At 33.0% G+C, this 20,933-nt stretch overlaps 4 protein-coding genes across 9 annotated transcripts in view; 2 read left to right on the top strand and 2 right to left on the bottom strand.

Annotated features, from left to right (window-relative positions):
- Positions 1-1,792: 1,792 nt before the first annotated feature.
- On the top strand, positions 1,793-5,460 carry LOC138941139 (osteoclast-stimulating factor 1-like). 4 transcript variants are annotated; one of them, XR_011448119.1, is made up of 6 exons: positions 1,793-1,984; positions 2,308-2,357; positions 2,535-2,773; positions 2,877-3,197; positions 3,377-3,585; positions 4,372-4,478. XR_011448119.1 is itself a non-coding variant. In XM_070310521.1 (5 exons), the coding sequence occupies exons 1-5, from the start codon at positions 3,510-3,512 to the stop codon at positions 5,296-5,298; spliced, it is 693 nt and encodes a 230-aa protein (XP_070166622.1). In that variant the 5' UTR covers positions 3,431-3,509; the 3' UTR covers positions 5,299-5,460. The 4 variants fall into 4 exon arrangements, 1 of the variants encoding a protein (XP_070166622.1); XR_011448118.1 differs by lacking the exon at positions 4,372-4,478 and adding an exon at positions 4,240-4,286; XR_011448120.1 differs by lacking the exons at positions 1,793-1,984; positions 4,372-4,478 and adding exons at positions 2,061-2,079; positions 4,240-4,286.
- On the bottom strand, positions 4,246-15,118 carry Grip75 (gamma-tubulin complex component 4). The gene is made up of 14 exons (XM_070310519.1): positions 14,654-15,118; positions 11,965-12,567; positions 11,173-11,277; positions 10,939-11,094; positions 9,082-9,168; positions 8,851-8,983; positions 8,576-8,769; positions 8,272-8,366; positions 7,881-8,200; positions 7,289-7,756; positions 7,020-7,197; positions 6,703-6,925; positions 6,085-6,338; positions 4,246-4,748 (listed from the first exon to the last, which is right to left on the bottom strand). The coding sequence occupies exons 1-13, from the start codon at positions 14,954-14,956 to the stop codon at positions 6,090-6,092; spliced, it is 3,114 nt and encodes a 1,037-aa protein (XP_070166620.1). The 5' UTR covers positions 14,957-15,118; the 3' UTR covers positions 4,246-4,748; positions 6,085-6,089.
- A 325-nt stretch (positions 15,119-15,443) lies between these two features.
- On the top strand, positions 15,444-18,668 carry Srp54 (splicing regulatory protein 54). Of its 2 annotated transcripts, none has more exons than XM_070310968.1 (4): positions 15,444-15,564; positions 15,880-16,527; positions 17,007-17,787; positions 17,858-18,661. In XM_070310968.1, exons 2-4 carry the CDS (start codon positions 16,206-16,208, stop codon positions 18,240-18,242), a joined length of 1,488 nt encoding a protein of 495 aa, XP_070167069.1. In that variant the 5' UTR covers positions 15,444-15,564; positions 15,880-16,205; the 3' UTR covers positions 18,243-18,661. The 2 variants fall into 2 exon arrangements, with proteins under 2 accessions (XP_070167069.1, XP_070167070.1); XM_070310969.1 differs by lacking the exon at positions 15,444-15,564 and adding an exon at positions 16,856-16,907 and having other exon boundaries at positions 16,424-16,527; positions 17,858-18,668.
- Positions 18,295-20,933, bottom strand: part of LOC138941380 (dual oxidase maturation factor 1-like) — a 4,910-nt gene continuing 2,271 nt past the window's right edge. The window contains exons 5-10 of one of the 2 annotated variants that reach the window (XM_070310972.1): positions 20,711-20,864; positions 20,364-20,575; positions 19,826-19,942; positions 19,618-19,712; positions 19,420-19,544; positions 18,295-18,526 (exon numbers count right to left, since the gene is read on the bottom strand). In XM_070310972.1, the coding sequence (XP_070167073.1) occupies positions 18,430-18,526; positions 19,420-19,544; positions 19,618-19,712; positions 19,826-19,942; positions 20,364-20,575; positions 20,711-20,864 (800 nt within the window). In that variant the 3' untranslated portion in view covers positions 18,295-18,429. The remainder of the gene's footprint in view (positions 18,527-19,419; positions 19,545-19,617; positions 19,713-19,825; positions 19,943-20,363; positions 20,576-20,710; positions 20,865-20,933) is intronic. The other variant, XM_070310974.1, reaches the window with a different exon arrangement.

The raw sequence follows: 20,933 nt of genomic DNA, 5'->3' as shown, positions 1-20,933 counted from the left end.
AAAAAAAAAATTTGTAAAATATTAGAAATTTAAAAAATAATTTCTAACTTAAAAATAAAACGATTTATCAATCATTTTTAATTTTTATTGATTAAAACTAAAGATTAAAATATTAATATGTATAAATATTAATATATATATATATATATATATATAAGGCTTGATAATATTTTTTTCTAATCTAAAATAATGATTTTATTCAAATATTTTTTTAAATTTTCCATGTTTCAATTATATCAGTTATGCTAATAATGTTGATTTAATTCATGAATATCACAATCGAGCGGAAAAAATATGATGGTAAAAGGGTGTATGGCTCATTGTCAGTAGCAGAGGAACTTGCTATCAGCTGAGAGGGAGGTCCTAGAATCAAGATCCGGTGAAGTCCGTTATTTTTCTTTCGCTCAGTACTTAGTTCTTATACTAATATTTATTGATATCATTAAAGATTTTCGATTAAATAAGAGAATGATTAATAAATTATATATAATATATTTATATACATATTTGGTATTTTTTTCAAGCGTTAATTTCTTTCAATATATTAGCACTCTATATATATCTAGAGACCACGTTAATTCACCCTAATTTACACCTAGCATGCAATTTTCCGCGTTTTGCGAAGATTTAAATAACGCTTCAGCCATACTACTCCGTCAATCAGACAGTAATATAAATACTCTGTGATATAAGACCGTATTAAGGCCGTATTACACTACGGATTGCGGGTTCGGTTGCGGTTAGGGCTACGGTTGATAGTTGCGGATTGACCAATCGGAGCAAAGCAGCTTGCCGACTGATTGGTCCATCCGCAACTGTCAATCGTAATCCCAACCGTAATCAAACACGCAACCCGTAGTGTAATACAGCCTTTACACTACGGATTGTGGGCTCGATTGCGATTGGGGTTATGGTCGTATGGATAGAGTTCCGAATAGGTGAATCCTCCGATTTTTTTGAAACTACACTATTTTTTGTATTTTTGAACGCTGATTACGAATATGATAATGAAAATTTGCGACAAGGTCATTTTGAAGGTCAAAACTCAAAAAAACTGAAAAAATATAACTTTTTAGATATTATTTCGATAAATATTGATGTAAGAAAAAAATGTTTCAAATAAAAGTTATAGTTCTTGTAAAAATACATCATTTATGTCGTATAAATTTTTTGCGTAAAACTGAAAGTTTTCGAGAAAATCAATGTTAAATCGGAGGGTTCACCTATTCGGAACTTTATCCGGTCGTACAATCAGCCGGCAAGTTACTTTGCTGCGATTGGTCAATCCGCAACTATCAACCGTAACCTCAATCGCAACCGAGCCCGCAACCCTTAGTGTAAGGGCCGTGGCACATAAAAAAACTTCAACAGTAATGCGGCGTCTACAATAGAGATTTTAAGCCCTAAGTCTTAAGAAATTGACCAATCACAGTCAAGTATGAAAAGAATACTCGACTGTCATTGGTCAATTTCTTAAGGTTTAGGACTTAAAATCTCTATTGTAGACACCGCATTAGACTTAAGACGTAAGCGAATTGACCAATCACGGTCGAACAGTAAAGTAGCCATATTGAAACGTAAGCTACGCTGAAAATTCCGTATGGTTGAAATTCTTAAGTTTTAAGCCTTTTACTGCTTAAGTTTTTTTATGTGCCCTGACCCTAATACGGGCTTGTGTGCGTTATCCTCTCTTCACGATTTGGCGCGAGTTGCGCGTCCCGAATCTCTGGCATTGGCATCAGTGTCTCCATCTCTCCATTCTGACATCACTAAGAAGAGATGCTATATGATTATCACTTGTACCTATACATGATACTACGCACTTGTTGTTGAACAAAGCGCATATTTTTTCGTGTCTTTGTTTATTAAACAAATTGGCTAAATGACTCAAATATCTAAGCTAGAAATTAATATCAAGCGACTTTTAACGCGTTGCGAATTAATAGCGAAAGATGATCCGCATAAAGACTGGAAACTCGAAAAGGTGTGCGAGTTTCTTTCTAACCTGTTTTTATTATATTTTTATTTGATGCGTACTTTTAATATGACATCTCGTCAAAAATATTGGAATAAATTTATGTACAATAATCGCAAAAAATTAAGATATAAATATTTACAGCTTTGCTTATATGAATTTTTAAATATTATATACACACTGTGTGTGTGTGTGTGTGTGTGTGTGGCTGTTTATTTCATGATAATTACAACTATTTTTTAAGAAAACTCACAAAGATAAATCTATAGATCTATTTATCCATATAAAACATACATGTGCATACTTGATAAGTATACATTTTTTTGTTTCAGTATATATTTGCTCTGGATGACATGATAAACAAATTGCAAACCTTACCAAAGTAAGATTTTCAATTTATAATATAGTATATTTTATTTATAATATAGTATATTTTATTTATAATATAGTATATTATTTATACAATATATATTATTTTAGGACACACTTGGATATTTGGTGTTATTTCGGTTATAGATGTAGATGTTTTGATATTAAAGAGTTGATTTTTCTTTCACAGTAAGCCATCCAAAGATATTATGACAGGTTATACTAAACGAATAGATTTCCTGAAAGGCATAATAAATGCAATGAAATTATCAAATCCAGTAGAGAGAGTAATCGCTGCACAATTATTATCAAAAAATTCAACTTCTACAAACGATTCTACCAATACAAATATCACAACGCAAATACATCAAAAGACTATAGCGAAATATAATCGAGAATTACGGGCAGAATTATTTCACACTGACAAAAGTGACTATCCCTTTATATTACTGTACATAATGTGTAATTGTAAAAAATATATGATTTTACGTATTGTGTTTTGTATTAAATCTGTCATATGTTGCAACTATAGATAGAGATGGTGTACGACAGAGATTATCAAGTTCCAACATCCAAGATGAAGATTTAGATGCTATTTTAAAATACAATCGTAATATTCAGGAGAAAATTGCTGAGAATATGCTCTCAATGACCAGCAGTATGAAGGAACAAGCATTAGCAGCAAACGCTATCATCAAAAAGGACATCGGTGCACTGGAAACATCTGACAAATTGACTGACATTAATGCTGTTAAATTAAAGAAGGAATCTTTAAAGTTAGAAGAGCACACTAACTCGAAATGGAGATGTTGGGTGTGGCTTATGATAGCTTTTGTTTTGGTTGTATTTTTTAGTGAGTATTTTGATACAACAGTTATGATATTTTTTAAGATAATATAGTTGAAAATTTCTTGTCTTTATTTATTGCTCAATATAAATTTCTAGCTTACATTATTTATATGTATCATTAATTATAAAAATGTCAACTGTCAAATTTTAATTCAAATTAATTTTTTTTTTTTTTTACTTCAGATATGGTATTATTTATGAAAGTGGCAAAAAAGAAGATTTAAACAATAATTTGTGTGTTTGAAGAATTTTTCATTACACAGAATGCTGTGTACATCACTGTGAATTCCACCATGTGAGTCATTGGATTGATATTATGATGCTAGCATTACACACAGCCATGAGTGTACTTTTAAAAACACCTGTACCACCTAAAACTACCTGGAAACCTGGTAAATATATCACAAAATAGTGATATGCGAGTTAATAACTTTGTCCAGCATTGCAGTGTGCAATTTATTATCTGTTTATGAATAACTTTATAATGATATCGAAATAATTATTGTAAAATTCCTGAAGCATTCCTTGTTTCTAACTGAATAATGTATATATGATGGGAAAAATTTTCAATATTTATATATACATGCACGGATTTATGTATGTATGTATGTATATATGTATTATAGATTCTGTGTTTGTTATATTAATTATGTTCAAGTTATTATCTTTCTTGCAAATGTAATAAAATTATAATATATAAATTTTAAGGTTATATCATATGTACCTTAAGCCAATGTCTCAATCTATTATAAAGAAAATTTTATAAAATATAAACTATATATGTATTTAAAATATATATTATATAAGGAAAAAAGCAACATGATATGAAAGAATCATACCAATTATATTATAATCAGTGAAAGAATATGTGTTTTGTGTGACATACTTCTCTTGTATTATTATAAGAAGAGGTTAGAATAATAAGTTTATTAAATATATGTGTGGCATATATTGTTATTTTGGCATAATTGATTCGCAAAATTTCTCATTTTTTAAATGAAGTAATGTTTAATATAAATGTATTAACACATTACATTAACTTTAAGGTAAGGTAAAAGTGGTCAGGGCATTGTGCAAATACAATGCACAACGTGTAAGTACATTTTGTGTATTGATCTATCAATCTGATACATTTCTCATACGCTGAGAATAATGCGTGACTATATTTCTATTTGTAGACAGAGGAATTGTCATTCGACGAAGGCGATCTACTATATGTTTACGACAGAGATACCAATCCAGACTGGTGGAGGGCTAAATGCGGAGATCAGAAGGGACTTATACCTATTGCTTACGGTAAGAAAGATTGCACAAATTTTCTTAATCCCTCTAAAGTAACATCGATTATCTTTCATTTTAGTGAAAGAGCAAACGCAAGAAATCGAGTTGCCACTGCATGATGCTGCTAGACGTGGCAATGTCTCCTTTATGAGAGAATACTTGAAGCAAGGTATATCGGGGACGGGTTTAGACGCAGCCGGGAACACGCCGTTGTATTGGGCAGCACGTACCGGCCATCTGGAATGTGCAAGCGAGCTTCTCCATTTGCCAAATCCTGTGATAAATGCTCAAGTAAGGGAATGGACATGCATGTATATCAAAGAATTAGATGTTTGATCATCTTTAAATGTAGTTATATAATTCAAAACTCTTTGTAAGTGTTAATTACATCTAAGGCGATATTTTACGTGAAATGAACAAAACCCATCAAATTAGATAAACATACTTAGCGTTAAATATGAGCTATATCAAATGTTTACTCTTACATTGTCTTGTTTTAGATCTATTGTCGTTATTTCTTCTTTATATATTTTTAACAAGGATCCCCCTATTTCTGAATTTTCGCTTTTTTCTATTAATTGCAGAATAAAATGGGTGACACGCCATTACACGTGGCAGCGAGTCATGGACACTTGAAGATGATAAATTTATTGTTGGAATACAATGCGGACACAACATTGAAGAATAATGATGGTTTCACCGCAGAGGAATTATCCTCTGATGCATCCATCAGAAACGCAATACAATTGTGGCAACGTCGATACGATAATAGTACATGTGGATACGGCGATGAAGATTATAACGATGGCGACGATAGCGATTGAGAAATTTCAAGTAAGATAAGAATTCCATATGTTATAAACAAAATGAGTATTTTACATAACATAAAATAACAATTTCATATATCAAACAATAATGTTAATGTCTAAAAGATCTTTCAAATAATGCTCATATGCTTTAAGAAGCATTCTTTTATATTTGTGTGATATATATTCGTAATATATATATATATATATATCGTCGTATTCGTTATATATGTTATATCATCTATTATTACAATATGAAATAATAAGTTAAAATTCTCTTTGATTGAAAGAGATTGATATATATTATTATTATTATTATATTATTATAAAAAAATCATGTACACCGTAAACACATATACATGTATGTCGTGATACTAACGTTTTATCATTATTGCCATTAGCATCATTTTTCAGAATAATAATATTTAAGTGTGCAATGATCTGTAAAGAGATTATTTAATATACACAAGTGTATATTAAAATTATGTTAATCACAATAAAAATTATTCTATTGATTGTGTAAATTACATAATACATGGAAATATAAAAGGCGATCTCTATGGAAGAGCATGTGTATAGACTAGAATGTTTTTTTTATATATAAATTGAAGTTCAAATGTTTCAATCATTTTATTTTTTGTTAATGAAAAATATTAATAGCGTTATTTGATCTTTTGTTATTTTCCTCTAAACATTAGGTTCTTAAAAAAAAACAAAAAAAAACAAGGAAGCCATATAATTCTTTATCCTTTTTTTACAGGATTATATCAGTATTGTAATTTGATATGTAGATTTGTGTTTTACCTCTTTCAGACTTTTTTACTAAACCATCTATTGAAATCGAGTCTCAATAGCAATCGAGCCAAGTGTTCCCCACAAGGTTGCGCACGTACTCTGTTTAAGGTCTTTGTCAACCAGTCCATCACACTGTCGAGTGTTTCACATAATGTTTTGAGTTCCTCTTTCTCTGTTAGAAGCAAATTACCAACTTCCCACATGGACGCTTGTAAGATGAAATCGTCACATAATCGTAACAAAAGATGTATCAACATATTTACCTGTTGAAAATGTTTATAAATATTAAGAACAAACGAAGTAATATGGATAGAGTGTCTCAGATTTAGAGAGCCAATTTTTATCTGTGAATCTCTTATATCGCATACCAACTTTAATAAAAAGCAAAACTAATAATTTTTATATTCTAAGCATATAAAAATAATTTTTTGGAAATTAAACTGTATAAATACAGATAGTAGATTCTCATTCTTCAATAAATTTTAAATAAATTTTAATGAAGTTTTGTAGTTTCGTTAAAAAAATAATATCGAATATTGAAAATATGCGAAATAATGACTTATGTTTTTGCTTAGAAAAGATTAATTTCAAATTAATCAAATCATTTCATTCTGTAATAGAACCTACAGAATTTTTCTTTCCTACTCCATTGCCTAGTAAAAAGGTTTGCGACATGACATTAGCCAGGAATATAGAATGCGCCTTCTGTATGTCCTCGAAATTTCGTGTGCTTTTCATACTCGTTTCCATCATGGCATATTGACTTTCCAACACGTCCACTTGCAGATAATATTGTAAGTTGTCGACAATGAAGACCAAATTATTTCTCAACTGAATCACACCAATGTCTCTGTGAATTACAAATATTTTGATATAAAGAAATCGTGAGTCGCGAATAACAAAAACATCTCAATTTTACTGTAATTACGACAAATGTAATTTACATGTTTTTATGATGCATGTGTTCACTCCAAAGATTCCACAAATCTATCTGAGTCTTTTTAACTCTCAACAGGAAGCGAAACAAAATATTATAATCGTTCAACACGACTGGACTAAATAACAGATGCAACGGCCAAACAACTTTGTATTTTAACATGATAAGACCCCATCCACGTTTTTCTAAAATAAATTAAAAATTTTTGTTTTATTTTGAAATATTTTAAAAATAAAATGTGATGCGCGCGCAAAATAATGTATCATAAATATGCACCGTTAGGATCTTGTCTCTCGTTATCAGGAAGGTCAATGTCCGTGTCCACATCCTCGTTTTCGGAAGGTGGCACAGGCACCGCGAAATTAAAACTATCTATAGCGCTTTCATCGTTCAAATGCATTTTTCTTAGCGCTATTTGAAGTGCGAGATTAATATCTCTAGATGTGTGACTTGTTGGTGTCTTATTTAGGATATGCGCCGTAAGTTTGATGAATTCCAAAAACAAGTCACCGCGACCCATGAGAAAGAACTCCTTCACTAGTCTCAGTTGTTGCATTAGTTGCGCCTCTTCGACGGCAACGTTCCACAAAAGTTCTGTCACGCATTGTTTCAATTCGTTGATTGTGCGATCAAATTCGACAATGTTGAAAACAAATCTCGCCTGGAGATTCTGAAGTTTTCTAAAATACTCATATTCCTTGTCGCCCCATACGGAATTCTCCGTTTTAGACATTGTACTGAAATCTAAAATGTTATCAGATATTTATCTTTATGTAATTATATTGTAATCCCTAAAGCATGATTGGAAGTTAATAACAGAATAATACTCTTGAAAGAAATTGAGGTCGATTTTTTTTCGTAGAATTACCTTTCTTTTGCCTGGGATCATTTCCAAACATAATAACAGTCTGACCAATGGTCAAGATTTTGTTTGCCAATGACGGCCTTATATAGGATGGAAGCATATCCATCTGAACACCATAATCCCACATATCGACACCGATATTTTTACTATTTGCCAATTGATCGCGTGTATCGATATCATTCTTCGGATCCTCATGCACCAGAGTTTTCTCACAGTCCAATACTTTCTGAATGAAGAATTCTCTGTGGACATCCTCTAGATGCCCGTACAAAAGCCAGCTTGTTAGATGCTTATAGAAAACGAAATGAACGGAGTGGGTCATTCTAAACGAGAATATATAAATCAAAATAATAATGCTAATGATAGACGTCGAGTTTCTTTATAAATTTCTTACAATTTCAAAGTGCAGCTGATTTCCGGTATGCCGGTATGCATACGCTGATGTAAACATTGCAACAATTTACAACCATGGAGTTTCTGCGTTCGAATCTATAGTAAAAAAAAAAAGTTTTGATATTTACAAAATCGCGATAATCTTTTTCTTTCTTCTCTCCGTTCATCTTCGTGTATAAATTATAATATTTCATAATTGATTAATTCGTTTTTATTCATTTCAGATCACAAGAATGTTTTATATTACTTAGATTTCTCTCCTTAAACTATATGCAAACACTGACTGTATAGAAATATATAGTCACCTCACGAATAATAGAATGCAGAAGAGAAAATAAACAAGTGTATTTTTCAACATTGCAGAGAATAAACGACAAAGGGGTATGACTGTCGTTTAAGACTGTACGCTCCAGCTCAACTATTTCTTCGCGAAATGGCTCGAGTGCCTGATCCATCCCATCGCACAGAGCACGTATGTACAAGCCAGGAGTGACATATTCTTTGGAAAAAAGATTAAATTACGCATAAAATAATTATACGATTTGCATAAAATATTTTATATAATTATACCAAATATTACCGAGATCTTTTGTATCCTCGCTGTTCACTGTGTGTATAAAACTTCGTATGACATTGCATTCCTTCACAATATCTAATATTTTATTGAGTAACGCTCTTTCCCCAGGATGTAAATATTTATCGAGATCTATAGACTATAAGAAAGAGTAGTAATATATGTAAAGAGATAATATATTTCAATTATAGCTAATATCTTATTTTACTTGTTGATACAATATATATATATACTTACATCTGTCTCTATCATCTCTGGTACACTGGTTGAGCATCCCCAAAGTGACAATAAAATCTCATGCAACATTTTGAGGATCACAAATATCTATAGTAAATGGTAAGAATTTATCTTAGACAATTGTAAACCTATCGATTTGATGCACAGATGCAATTTGACATTAGAAAATAGCTCATATTGCATACGAAAATATTTATTTAAATTATATATATATATATAATATGTATGCGTGGTATATATATATATATATATATACAGATATAATTATTTATCTTCAAATGTTATGAATAATACGTTATAAAAACGAGCGTACCTATTTTAAATGTGGTCGCTCATTCTCGTTTTATTTCTATTATCGCTCTATCATTATTAATTTCAAATTGTGTAATATATAATGGAAATTCTTTTGAAGTTTTAATTTGTTTTTAAACGTGCTTGTAAATCTGCTTTGGATTTTCGATTTAGCTCGAAATTATAACATAACCTTTGTTCAATTTTTTTCAAAAGTAACAATACACTGTCGCCACGATGGGGCATTTAGCAACTAACTCTTGATACTTCGTCGATAAGTTAGATTGAAATATATTTTTGACATTTTGTTTTCATCTTCACCATTTTTATTATTGTACAATAATTAATTTTATTTTATTTAATATAATAAATAAAAATTATTATAATTAATTAATTATTTTTACATCGCGCATCTCCTCTCTAAAATATATCTTAGCGGCGAAAATCTAAATATTAGGATTCTAATACTTAATAAATTTTGTTAAAAATCATTAAAGTTTAAAATTATTCAAATTTGTAATTTGTAGTTTTTAAAATTTTTAAACAATTTTTTTTGTCGAAACAAAAGAACCTCCTTATAGGTTGAAATTAATTATTTTATATTAATTATTTTTCAAAAATTAATTTCTTTGAGTTTTAAATACATGTTACTCAAAAATCCTACTCTTCACATCTGTTTGACAAACAGATTGAAAATCTGCGCAAAAAATATTATAAAAAAAATCGTGTCAGATCAATTTTGATGGAACAGAAAAATCTTTCCGAATCTAATCTCAATAAACTTTTTTTATACTGCTTGTTAATTAACAATCTTATATAAATACTTAAAGCATTTTCTACAGCAATTTTATCTTTATTCGGACGAGCTATTTGACCATTGATATATATATATTTCTATACATTTTGCTCAAGAAAAATACAATTTTCTTTTCTATTTTACAATAATTTCAATGGAACTCTTTTACTTATCTACGGTGAATTCAGAAGCTCTTCGAATCTTTTAATTTTATATTCTTCAATATTTAGTAATATATACTCGCTAGTTTTTACAAAACAATACGCGGCTTTTACCTCTATCTACCTTCATCCAAAGATTGCAAGAGAAAGAAATAGGACATAGCAGTATTCACGATCTGTCAATAAAAATAACTAATTAGATCGATACAGAACTAATTAATTATAAAACTGAAGAAACAGATTATTGTTTATTACAAAAATATTTTTATTCTTCATGAAAAAATTGTAGACTTAAAGATGAGCAATTACGTAAAAAATAATAGCGTTTCAATAGATTAATATTTATGGATATCGTCAGTGAGTAAAATTTACAGTTTTTAAACTTTATTTAAAGCTATTTTAATTTTTCCGATTAAAAGTTTTGAATCTTTCGCTTCCCTTTTCCTCCTATTCTTTTTTTAATTTATTTCAATTTTTCCTTCCGCAGGGATAAAAGATAAAATTTTGCTTATATATTATATTGATCGCAGAAAAATACGAAAGCGATTTGTTCGAGAATTTAGACTTTTGCTGAGAATTGCTCAGCAAATTTGTTATTTAAATACTTACATTAGTAAACATGTTGACATTTACGGCAGACACTTTTAGTGCCTTTATAGTCATCGGCTTTTGCATCATCGTTATAATAACGTTCGCTCTTACGTGACGATCGAGACTAGAATCTGGCCAATCGCTAAAATAAATTCCCTCGCGAAAATGTTCGCTCTAAATGTAAATATATGCAAAACAATTAATTGTAAATTACAATAGTCGATTATCTAGAGATAATCACACAAATCTTACCGCGCTTGTGATGAAATTGCCGTACCAGGCATACATAAACGTTTGCAAGAGCTTTAATGCTATGTAAAAGATGAACACAAAGACGTTCACTGTTATATCTGTTATCTGAAATCACAAACTCTCGCGAATTAAGTAATGTATTATTTTTATATATTTTATATATTATATTTGATATATTAAATTTTTTTTTTATAAGATTTGCACGCGAGATTGTATAGTATTTTATATTTTCCTATATTATTTAGAATAATTTGTTATTAATATATTATATAAAATTTATCTAGTTATTTATTTATTTTAGTACGATCAATAACGAATACATTTGTATATCTGTTACGATTATTTGTTCGATTGGGGCAAGAGCGTAATTTTAAGCCTAATATTTATTATATGTCATTTTTTTTTTATTACATTTATTTATTATTATCTAATACGCAAAGTGCACTGATTTTAAACATGTCTCGTAGAATATAATTTAATCTCAAAATTATAAATATTATCTTATAATGAACTAAAATTTTTTCATGATTATTGAATCACGAAAATTTTATAGTAACTGTAGACAAATATTCACAAAAATAAAAATTTTCATTTTACAGAGCAAATATTTACTTTAACTCATAAATTAATTATCAATTTTATATTTTAAAAGGCAAAAATGTCACATTCATGAATCTCGAAATATATTAGATTTATTAACTTTTGACGTAACTGATCCATTCAATTTCTTCTTAATTTCGCGGAATATATTCTCAGCGTATTAGCTCCAACAATATTGTTTCTGACAGGTACCTGGCTCGCTTCAAAGATCAATGCGCAGATAAGTATACTGTTGACGAGAAGCATCCGTAGGATTATCAGTTGCCAAATATCCTGCAGCATGTAACTGCATTGGAATAATCGGCGATGCGTCCGCACGCACGTCTCCAGTATTTCCAAAAACGTCCCCTGAGATCGTAGATTTGACCCCAGTTTAACGGACATGGCATGCAGTATCGAGGAAATCTGAAATGCGTAGAAGCCGAAGAGGCTGTCGACGCTGTTGATGGTGAAAACTATCCACCAACCGAGGAACAAATGATATAAAAAATGTAGATAGAATAGGAAACCGCCGTTGATCGGAACCGTCCACGGAAATTTCGCCGGGAACGGCAATCTGTACCTTCTGGGCTCGGTATGGTGAGAAATCTGACGAATTATGGATATCAGCGGTGGAGAAACATACAACAAGACTGTCGATGCGAGGGTGAAGAATACTATGCAAAATGGTCTATCGAACGCGTATAAAGTCGCTAGAGTAGCTTCCCGATCCCGCTCCAGTTCCTGCTCAAAGAGATCGTTCAGTGTCTCATGGAGCTCGATCAGTTTTTTGCGTTTGATCAGAAAGCAGGCGGACTAAAAAAAGAGAATATAGTGCCGATTTCCCTGCTGATTGAATAGATTGGCTAATATTTTACTTAAAAAAAGAAGAATATATACATATATATGTTACTAATTTTTTAATAAGAGTCAAATATTTCTTCTGCTAAAGAATTTTGCAATCGTTCACTCCACGACTTTTTTCAGAAACATTTTTAAAAATTATTTTAAAGAAATTCTTGAATATATAAACATTATCATCAGATCAAAAGCATTTTTATCAAAACCCAAGTAGCAGAGTGACGTCAAAAAACGACATAATGACGTCTAATTTTTGGTCTATAACATTGGCAACTAATAATTGACGTCATTTAAAAGACGTCATTTCTTAGGCTAGCCAAAGACGTTATTTTGAAGACATTCTATGGTCGTCCTAATAAAGTCCTTTTGTAACTAATATTGGGATTATAGTTTATTCACTTACCGCTATGTAGCGCTATTCACTATCTATACCCGTATTCAAATTTTTGTCATGAGCGTATATACCCATACAGCACAGAACATTGCAATTACATTGCGGCAATGTTACAATCTTGCAAGTTGCAATGAAATATTGTTGGGACATTATTGGAATATGGAATTGTAATATTTTATGAGAATGTTACAGCAACATTTCAAAAACATTACAAAAGATAGTTTTTGATAATCGTTACTTCGTTCGTTTACCACTATGCGGCGCGCGTTGCGTTATCTATCCCGTATTTAAGTTTTAATCACGATGGTTATAAAGCTTGCAAAAAGCGGTTAATAATATGAAAGGTATAATAACTGTTTTTATCAGATTAATTTGTCTGATACAATCCCAACACAGAAAATTCAGATATTGAATTGAGTGTTCAGAAATCGGACAAATAATTATCCGAAAAAAGTTAAAATTATCCGTTTATTGTCTACTTAAGATATGGAGTTTAATATTTATATAAATAAAATTTTAATTTTTATGAATTAAATTATTTAATCATTATCAATTTCTTAAACTTGTAAATAATTTATAAAATAGCGATGTTAATTAGATAACAGAAAATTGTTTAATAGTTCCCATTTTTATATAAAAGCAAAAATTTGATAATAATTTTTTAATATGCAAAATGCTTCAAATTTAATAGATAAACTTGAAGAATATATAAAGACATCCAAGAGAGACGAGAAAAAACTCGTTGTAATTGCGTAAATTCAAAATCTTTTTTCTTATCTCTCTTGCATGTTTTTATATGTTCTCAAAGTTTATGTATTAAATTTGAAGCGTTTTGCATATTTGTAGCAATGTATTTGAATATTACAAATACATTGCACCGTAACATTACTGTAGTCTTACATTGAAATAATTCTGAGGGCGGACATTTCAACATTGCCGCAGGCTTGCAGTAACATTGCAGAAACATTTCGCAACTTCTATGCAATATTACAATGTTTCAATGTAAGATCTGTGCTACGTTTTTGCAATCTTTCGGTGCTGTATGGGTAAAGTCTGCAAAATACAGCTAACAATATTGTAATTATTTTTATGAGTTTAATTTCTGAAACGATTCCCGTACCGAGAAATTCAGATATTGAACAGATTTTTGAAAAATCGGATAGATAATGTCCGATTTTAATTTATTCAGACAATTTCTGTTCGAATAAGTGAAAATTATTTATTATTATCTGCTTAAAATATAAAACAGAAATTAACTTCCATATAAATAAAATCTTTAATTTTTTACGTTAAATTATTTAAATTTATCTATAATATATATAACATATTAATATGTCTTATTATATATTATTATTGTAATTGGTCTTAGTTTTGTCGTCAAACAAACGTCAGAAAATGACGTCCCGTGGATATGAATAATGATATATCGACGTCATTTTCGGGTCACATGAGACCTAACTGAGGAGATCTAATTGGTAATTTTTTGACCAAAATTTACCGTCATTGTGACGTCAGTTTGCTACTTGGGAAGAAAGCAATAAAGAAGAAATCTAGGATTTATATTCCATTGAATATAACAAAATACGATGGAGCTTGCACGAATGAGGTCTTCTGATATAGATGTATAGGATATATTACACACAATACCATTAACGCAGGTGCGATGAAGCTAGTCATCTGGCTGAAGTATTTCACCATCAATGTCAAATTGTTAGCGTGCTCCCGACTGAGGTTTATCAGGAAAATACAATGACTCGAGCACATAAGTATTACCGAAAATCCAGCGATATATGCTCGGATCGCGGAATGTCTTCGATCTTGCAAAACACCACCGAGGTAGAGCATCGTGCGAACGCGACGACCGTACGCGTGATAGCGAATCATCAAAGCATTGGTCGTCGCTTGCTTCCGAGGGTCATTCGCTTCGACGGTATCCATGGGCACGGGCATAAAAAGAAATTAAGGAAGGAAAATTTTCTAGTAATATTACATATCTCGGAAATTACTTAGCAAAGCTCAAAGAGTTCACATAACACAAGGGTGTGACGAGCTTGATTCCATGTTCTCTTCGGGATTCTTCGCCGATTTACCGGATCGAAGGCTGCACGAGACGGAATGATTGCACGTTGCGTTGTCATTTTGAGCCCATTAAGTATGAATGAACAGTACTTTGGAGCTTAATTTTACAAGCTAGCTCTCTTTCATTATCCTCTATCAAGCGATACGCAAGTTCAGCTGGTTGTGAAAAATTAATCTCTAATTCAGAGAGCACGAGCACGTATAAATCGGTGAAGGTGGGTAAAGGTCTTTGCACCCTGCACGAAACATGTCACCATCATGTCGATGCATCGTCAGTATGTTTCCTATACACACTAAAATTTACGATCACGTCACCGTCTCTTTCATTTCTACTCAGTCTAGTTTTGACTCTTCTAACTTGATTGTGACTATCTCAATATGTTTTTTGTTGGGTATTTGACCAAGCTGGAAATAATTACTGTAATCCTAGACGAAGAGATGAATTATTCAGTGTAAGAAATTGTATCAGAGACATAGAAGTGAGTTTGAAGCTATTAGTTTTGTTATACGGGCTTTATGCCCGTATCAGACTACGCATTGAAAATTGAAGATTGAAGATTAAAGATTGGAATTTGACTAATCAGAATAAAAGGAACTAAAATTTCTTTGCTCTAATTGGTAAAATTTCAATCTTCAATCTTCAATCTCAATCTTCAATGCGTAGTCTGATACGGGCTTTAAGCTTCTCTCTGTTAATATTTAAAAAAAATCGAACCATCGGCGACAATCGATAGAATCGAAGCATTGGCGATAATCGATAGAAATCAGCCAATCACAAATAACATCTTTTGCAGCCAACTTCAACTCATCGGCGATCAACGCCAATCGAGATCGAGACAGAAGACAGAACACAGAACTGGAGCAAGTGTTGAAGAAATTGAGGAGAGGTGTTTTTTTCACGATACAAAGATAAAATTTTTCAAAAGATCATCAAAGAATCTTACGGAGGTAGGCGCAAAGTTCGATCAATGCAAATGGCGAGATTTGGCTTATTCGCGTGAGATGCAACGCGTTTCAAGTTACGAAGTAGGCGAACCTAACCTCCATAACTTCGTCTTCGAATCAGAAGCACTTTTAAAAAAGTCTAGGTGTGCGAAATCGCAAATAATTCACAGCCGGAATGGCAGTTGGCTCGACCAAGGTCGTCCAAGTGACGAATATTGCACCACAGGCTACCAAGGATCAGATGCAGACACTCTTTGGTTACCTGGGTAAAATCGAAGATATCAGGTTATATCCGACGATCCGAGACGTCGCCGTACCAGTGCAATCCCGCATATGTTACATCAAGTTCCATGATCAGGGTTGCGTGGCTGTAGCGCAACATATGACCAATACAGTCTTCATTGATCGTGCGTTGATAGTAATCCCCTACCAGAACGGAGATATTCCGGACGAGCAACGTGCCCTTGAGCTCACCAACAATGGCACGGTTGTGCCAGGTAAGAATAAAATGTATAAATCACACAATTGACTTATATGTTTAAATTACTACTATGGCAACAATATTGCAATATAATGCCTCGCTCAAATAAAATTAGATAGAGATTAAAAATAATTAACATTAACCCTCTGTAGGCACACTGGAGATTTGAAAGCACAGTCAAAATTTCAATCATTTAAAAAAATTTCCATTTTTCCTTTATTTTTGTCCAAACCTCAATTTTTGTCAAAAAAAGTTTTGAACATTTGATTTAAAAAACTATTGGATAATGTAGTAAACATTTTGACAAGTAATCGTGATTTTTACCAGATTTTTTGTAAGCCTAGAACAATAAGAAAATCTGGACTGACCCTCAAATCTTCGGTGTATCTATGAAAGGTGAGAAAAACAAATGTGCCTACAGAAGGTTAAATATTTAACGTATTAGGCTGCTACTTGAAACATTCGATGTAGATTTAATCTTGTTGATTCTTTCAGGTCTCTATCCATCAGAACCGAAGCTGCCGCCAAATGTTGTGAACGCCATCGAGGGTATCCCACCAAATCATGTAATCACCACGATGGATCCTAAGCTGGAGGCTAATGGTCTACCGCCCTATCCACATTTGCCAGGTCACCTGGATAGCAGGCGTATCGAGGAAATCCGGCGGACACTTGTAGTGGCAAATCTGGATTCTTTGGTGAGCCCCGAACAACTGCTGGACTTCTTCAGCAACAACAACGTCGAGATCAAGTACCTGCGTATATGCAGCAGGGACTCGGACAGCGAGCATTACGCATTGGTGGAACTGTCGGAGCAGACCGCGGTGATCTCGGCGCTGCTGCTCAACGGGAAACAGCTGATGGATCGACCAATCAAGATTTACCATTCGACACAGGCGATAGCCAAACCGGAAGCGAAAAGTAACGAAGCCGCGCAAAAGGAGATCGAAGAAGCGATGTCGCGAGTGAAGGAAGCCCACAATCTTATATCCGCCGCGATCGATCCAATGATCGGCATGCTGTCCAAGGACAAGCGCAGCAGAAGTGGCTCGCGTAGTCGCAAGTCACGTTCGCGCTCCCGTGGTCGCAGTCGCCGCTCGAGATCGCGCAAACGTTCGCGCTCGCGTCACCGACGATCGCGATCCCGTCACAGGCGCCGATCTCGCTCACGATCTAAACGCTCCCGATCCAAGGATCGTCGGCGCAGCTCGGCGTCGCGACGACGCAGCAGCTCGCGCAGCCGCCATCGTTCGCGCAGTAGATCACGGCGCTCGAGGTACGATTGAACGATGTTTCATCTTCTTGCCAATTTTCAGAAGCGTTATAATAAATCATAATTTTTCTAGATCACGCCGATCGCCCTCAAGGTCAAAGGAGCGTAAGAAGAGGTCACCGCGACGTCGTAGTCGCTCGCGCTCGCATAGTAAACGCTCCAAGTCCAGATCCAGACGTTCACGTTCCAAATCCAAATCCAAATCATCCAAGTCCAAGTATTCGGACAAGTCCAAAGATAAGGAACGCGAGAGGCGTAGCAAAGACAAGTCGGACAATGGCAAGAGGAGTGATAGCGATCGAGAGAGGCCTGAGAAGGAGAGCAGCAGAAGCGAAAAGAAATCTAATAAGGAGAAACGGTCCAGTGACAAATCAGAGTCGAAACAATCGGAGGAGAAGGGCAGATCCGCCTCGGAAAGCAACGACAGCAAGGACAAGACAACAGAATTGGAGAGCTAGAGAAAGGCTAGGAAAACGATCCCATTTGCATTCGATCATTTCGTTCATTTTGAAAAAGCTACCTTTCTTCGTCGCTACGTGTATTGATACAAGATATAGAAATACACGCATTTATATACCATCCAACTTCTTTCAAAATTACGACCTATTCGTGATGATAGATTGGAAATAGACAATCGGTTAGCATTCAGGGATCGACCTTTATCTTCTTCTTTCTCGGAACAGGCGGCGGCTTGATCTCCTGCTCGTCGCTCACTTCTATTTTAAACACACTTTTAGATGGTCTAGAAGAAACAAAGGGATAAATGAAATAGTGCGCTATTATACATATATCCTTCTATGGTACAGTCTTGGTCACAAACAAGAGCGTCTTTAATCGATAATTGTGTTATGCCAAATCGATTAATGTTTACAAGATAAAAATAATAGCGATGTTTTAGAAGTTGTATTACTGATTGTGATTCAATAAATTAAATCTTAATCGACTATGAAAGTTTAGTTGCACTTTTTAGTTTGAGAATACTTTCTGCTTTGACTTACTGCAATACATTAAAGGTGCTTCATACTTTTGACCAGAACTGTAAGAGAGTGAATGACGAGTAATAAAAATACGAGACTAAACGCCTAATCATATGAGAGAAATAGATTTCTTTAAAGAACTAAGGGTGCTTTCCAGCAACGGTATACAGGTGATACTGTGTAACATAGTGTACGACTCAGTGCTTTTCAACTACGACACAATCGTACACAGCTAGAATGATGTGTTCGACTGTGTCGTCGCTCAATTGATTAATTAAACTTATAAATTTTGTTAATAAGATAAAATTGTAACTATATTACACTTAATTTACATAATTTTTAATTTACATAGTTTTTAATCTCTTCTCTACATATCTGATAAATTAATAATTCATAAAAAATTTTTGTTAAAAAATACTAACTTTTACAGCGAAAATATTTTCTGCGAGTTTAAATTATTATTACAAATCATTGATCTTCTTTATGGCTGCTCAAATCGTTGATATACACACATTGAGCATATAGATCGGAACAGCGTTTTAGCTACAAGTCGACACTGTATAACATTATGTCACACAGTGTATCACTGTGTTCCGTAGCTGGAAAGCACCCAATATATTGCAAATTATCGTTAATTTTTAAAAATAGGCGAGCATACCCTGCTATGTCCTGATTCTCATAAATGGCCACGTCATCGTAGATTTCCATTTTCATAGGAACTGGCATGCGGAAGAGCGACTTTTGTGCGATTTTTGCGGTCGATCTTCTCTTCAATACCACCTGCTTTTTTATTATTATTGATTATTTAACGATTGTGACAATTTGAAAACGTTCTTCTTAATGTTTTATAACTCACCATTCCTGTGTTTCCTTGCGCAGAGATCGAAGTCATTTCCATCGAGTCATCTGTGTGTATCTTCTTACGCAACACATTGTCCACTTGACAACTTCCTGTCGATTACAACAAATATGACATGCATTCTCTGTGAGATGTCATAGAAATGGAGCACTTTTGTCGGACATCCTAAAGTTGCTATAAATTATACAATTGTTAATATACTTACGAATTACGCATTCATCGTATTGCCCGAGTGGATCTATTTGTAAAAACGTAGATAGCGTATTTGGATAGCGCAAGTCCATAAATATCATTATGATCGCCAAAACAACACAAAATAAACCTGCAATTAAATATATAAATGATGCTCTAAATATCGTGGAGAGAAATAAGTAAATATTACAAATACTATGAGTTTTGCTAGAAAAAATTAAGTGAATAAATGACAGTGAACTTTTAATTTAATAGTATTAACAGTAATAAACTTTAGATCAATAATTTTATTGATAAAAATTCCAGGGATTCCTGAGCAGAGGTTCCTGAGATTCCAAGGCAGAAAATTTAAATTTCTATATGATTTCTATATCTATTATTAAGAGAATAAGAAGATTTGTATAAGAAAGAGAGTTTGAAAATGTCAGGATCGAAGAATACGGAAGTTGGAGAATCAGTGTCCAAAAATGCACTCGTGTCAAAGATTCAGAAATTATAAATAGCGAGTGAGATCGACGATCATTAATCTAGATAGCGTCTAAATTAATTACCGCATCCGAAAGTCATCCAGAAATGCAGGCCTAATGCCATCTTAATGACACCGTCTTCGAAAGGAATTATAAGCGGAATTGGATTGTGTATGCAGATCCACACGAGGCAAGTTAACAACTGCAAGCCGCCTATCAAGCCGGTTAAATAGGCGACGTACCGGCTCACAGACTGCAAGAATATGTTAGCCAGTATCCAGCAGGCAAAGGCAGTCCTATGAATCACCGAGAATTTTCGAAATATTTTTGTGTAAAAAAAATAATTGTAATTAAAGCTTAATTTATAGACTCGTGAAATTTTATCGCATCAATTGAGAAAGCAATTTGCGAAAAATTTTTTTTATACTGACCACAGTAAGATGTGACAGTACCACCCGGCAGTTCTGTAAAATCTCCCGAATCGGATGCCTTCTCCATCAATAACGAAATACTCGGCGATCCATAAAATAGGAATGGGCAAACCCCTCCTTTGTCCTTCGCGGAAGGTCCTTTGCAGCAGTCCGGCTACAGAAATTTTATTTAAATGACTTTACTTAGATACTGTAGCAAAATACGATAATTTACAACGTGTAT

The sequence above is a fragment of the Polyergus mexicanus genome, unplaced genomic scaffold (assembly GCF_030449975.1).
Source record: "Polyergus mexicanus isolate NDT 795.1 unplaced genomic scaffold, iyPolMexi1.0 SCAF_18, whole genome shotgun sequence".
Taxonomy (NCBI): Eukaryota; Metazoa; Arthropoda; class Insecta; order Hymenoptera; family Formicidae; genus Polyergus; species Polyergus mexicanus.
This window is presented reverse-complemented; position numbering and strand designations above follow the sequence as displayed.

Coding starts and splice junctions, on each gene's coding strand:
- LOC138941139 (XM_070310521.1), top strand. CDS start 3,510: ATGATGCTAGCATTACACACAGCCATGAGTGTACTTTTAAAAACACCT. Junction 4,287..4,371: donor GCAAATACAATGCACAACGT/GTAAGTACATTT, acceptor TTCTATTTGTAG/ACAGAGGAATTGTCATTCGA. Junction 4,766..5,058: donor ATCCTGTGATAAATGCTCAA/GTAAGGGAATGG, acceptor TATTAATTGCAG/AATAAAATGGGTGACACGCC.
- Grip75 (XM_070310519.1), bottom strand. CDS start 14,956: ATGCCCGTGCCCATGGATACCGTCGAAGCGAATGACCCTCGGAAGCAA. Junction 12,568..14,653: donor TCATCGCACCTGCGTTAATG/GTATTGTGTGTA, acceptor CTCTTTTTTTAG/TCCGCCTGCTTTCTGATCAA. Junction 11,095..11,172: donor GCAATTTCATCACAAGCGCG/GTAAGATTTGTG, acceptor ATTTACATTTAG/AGCGAACATTTTCGCGAGGG.
- Srp54 (XM_070310968.1), top strand. CDS start 16,206: ATGGCAGTTGGCTCGACCAAGGTCGTCCAAGTGACGAATATTGCACCA. Junction 16,528..17,006: donor CAATGGCACGGTTGTGCCAG/GTAAGAATAAAA, acceptor TGATTCTTTCAG/GTCTCTATCCATCAGAACCG. Junction 17,788..17,857: donor AGTAGATCACGGCGCTCGAG/GTACGATTGAAC, acceptor TAATTTTTCTAG/ATCACGCCGATCGCCCTCAA.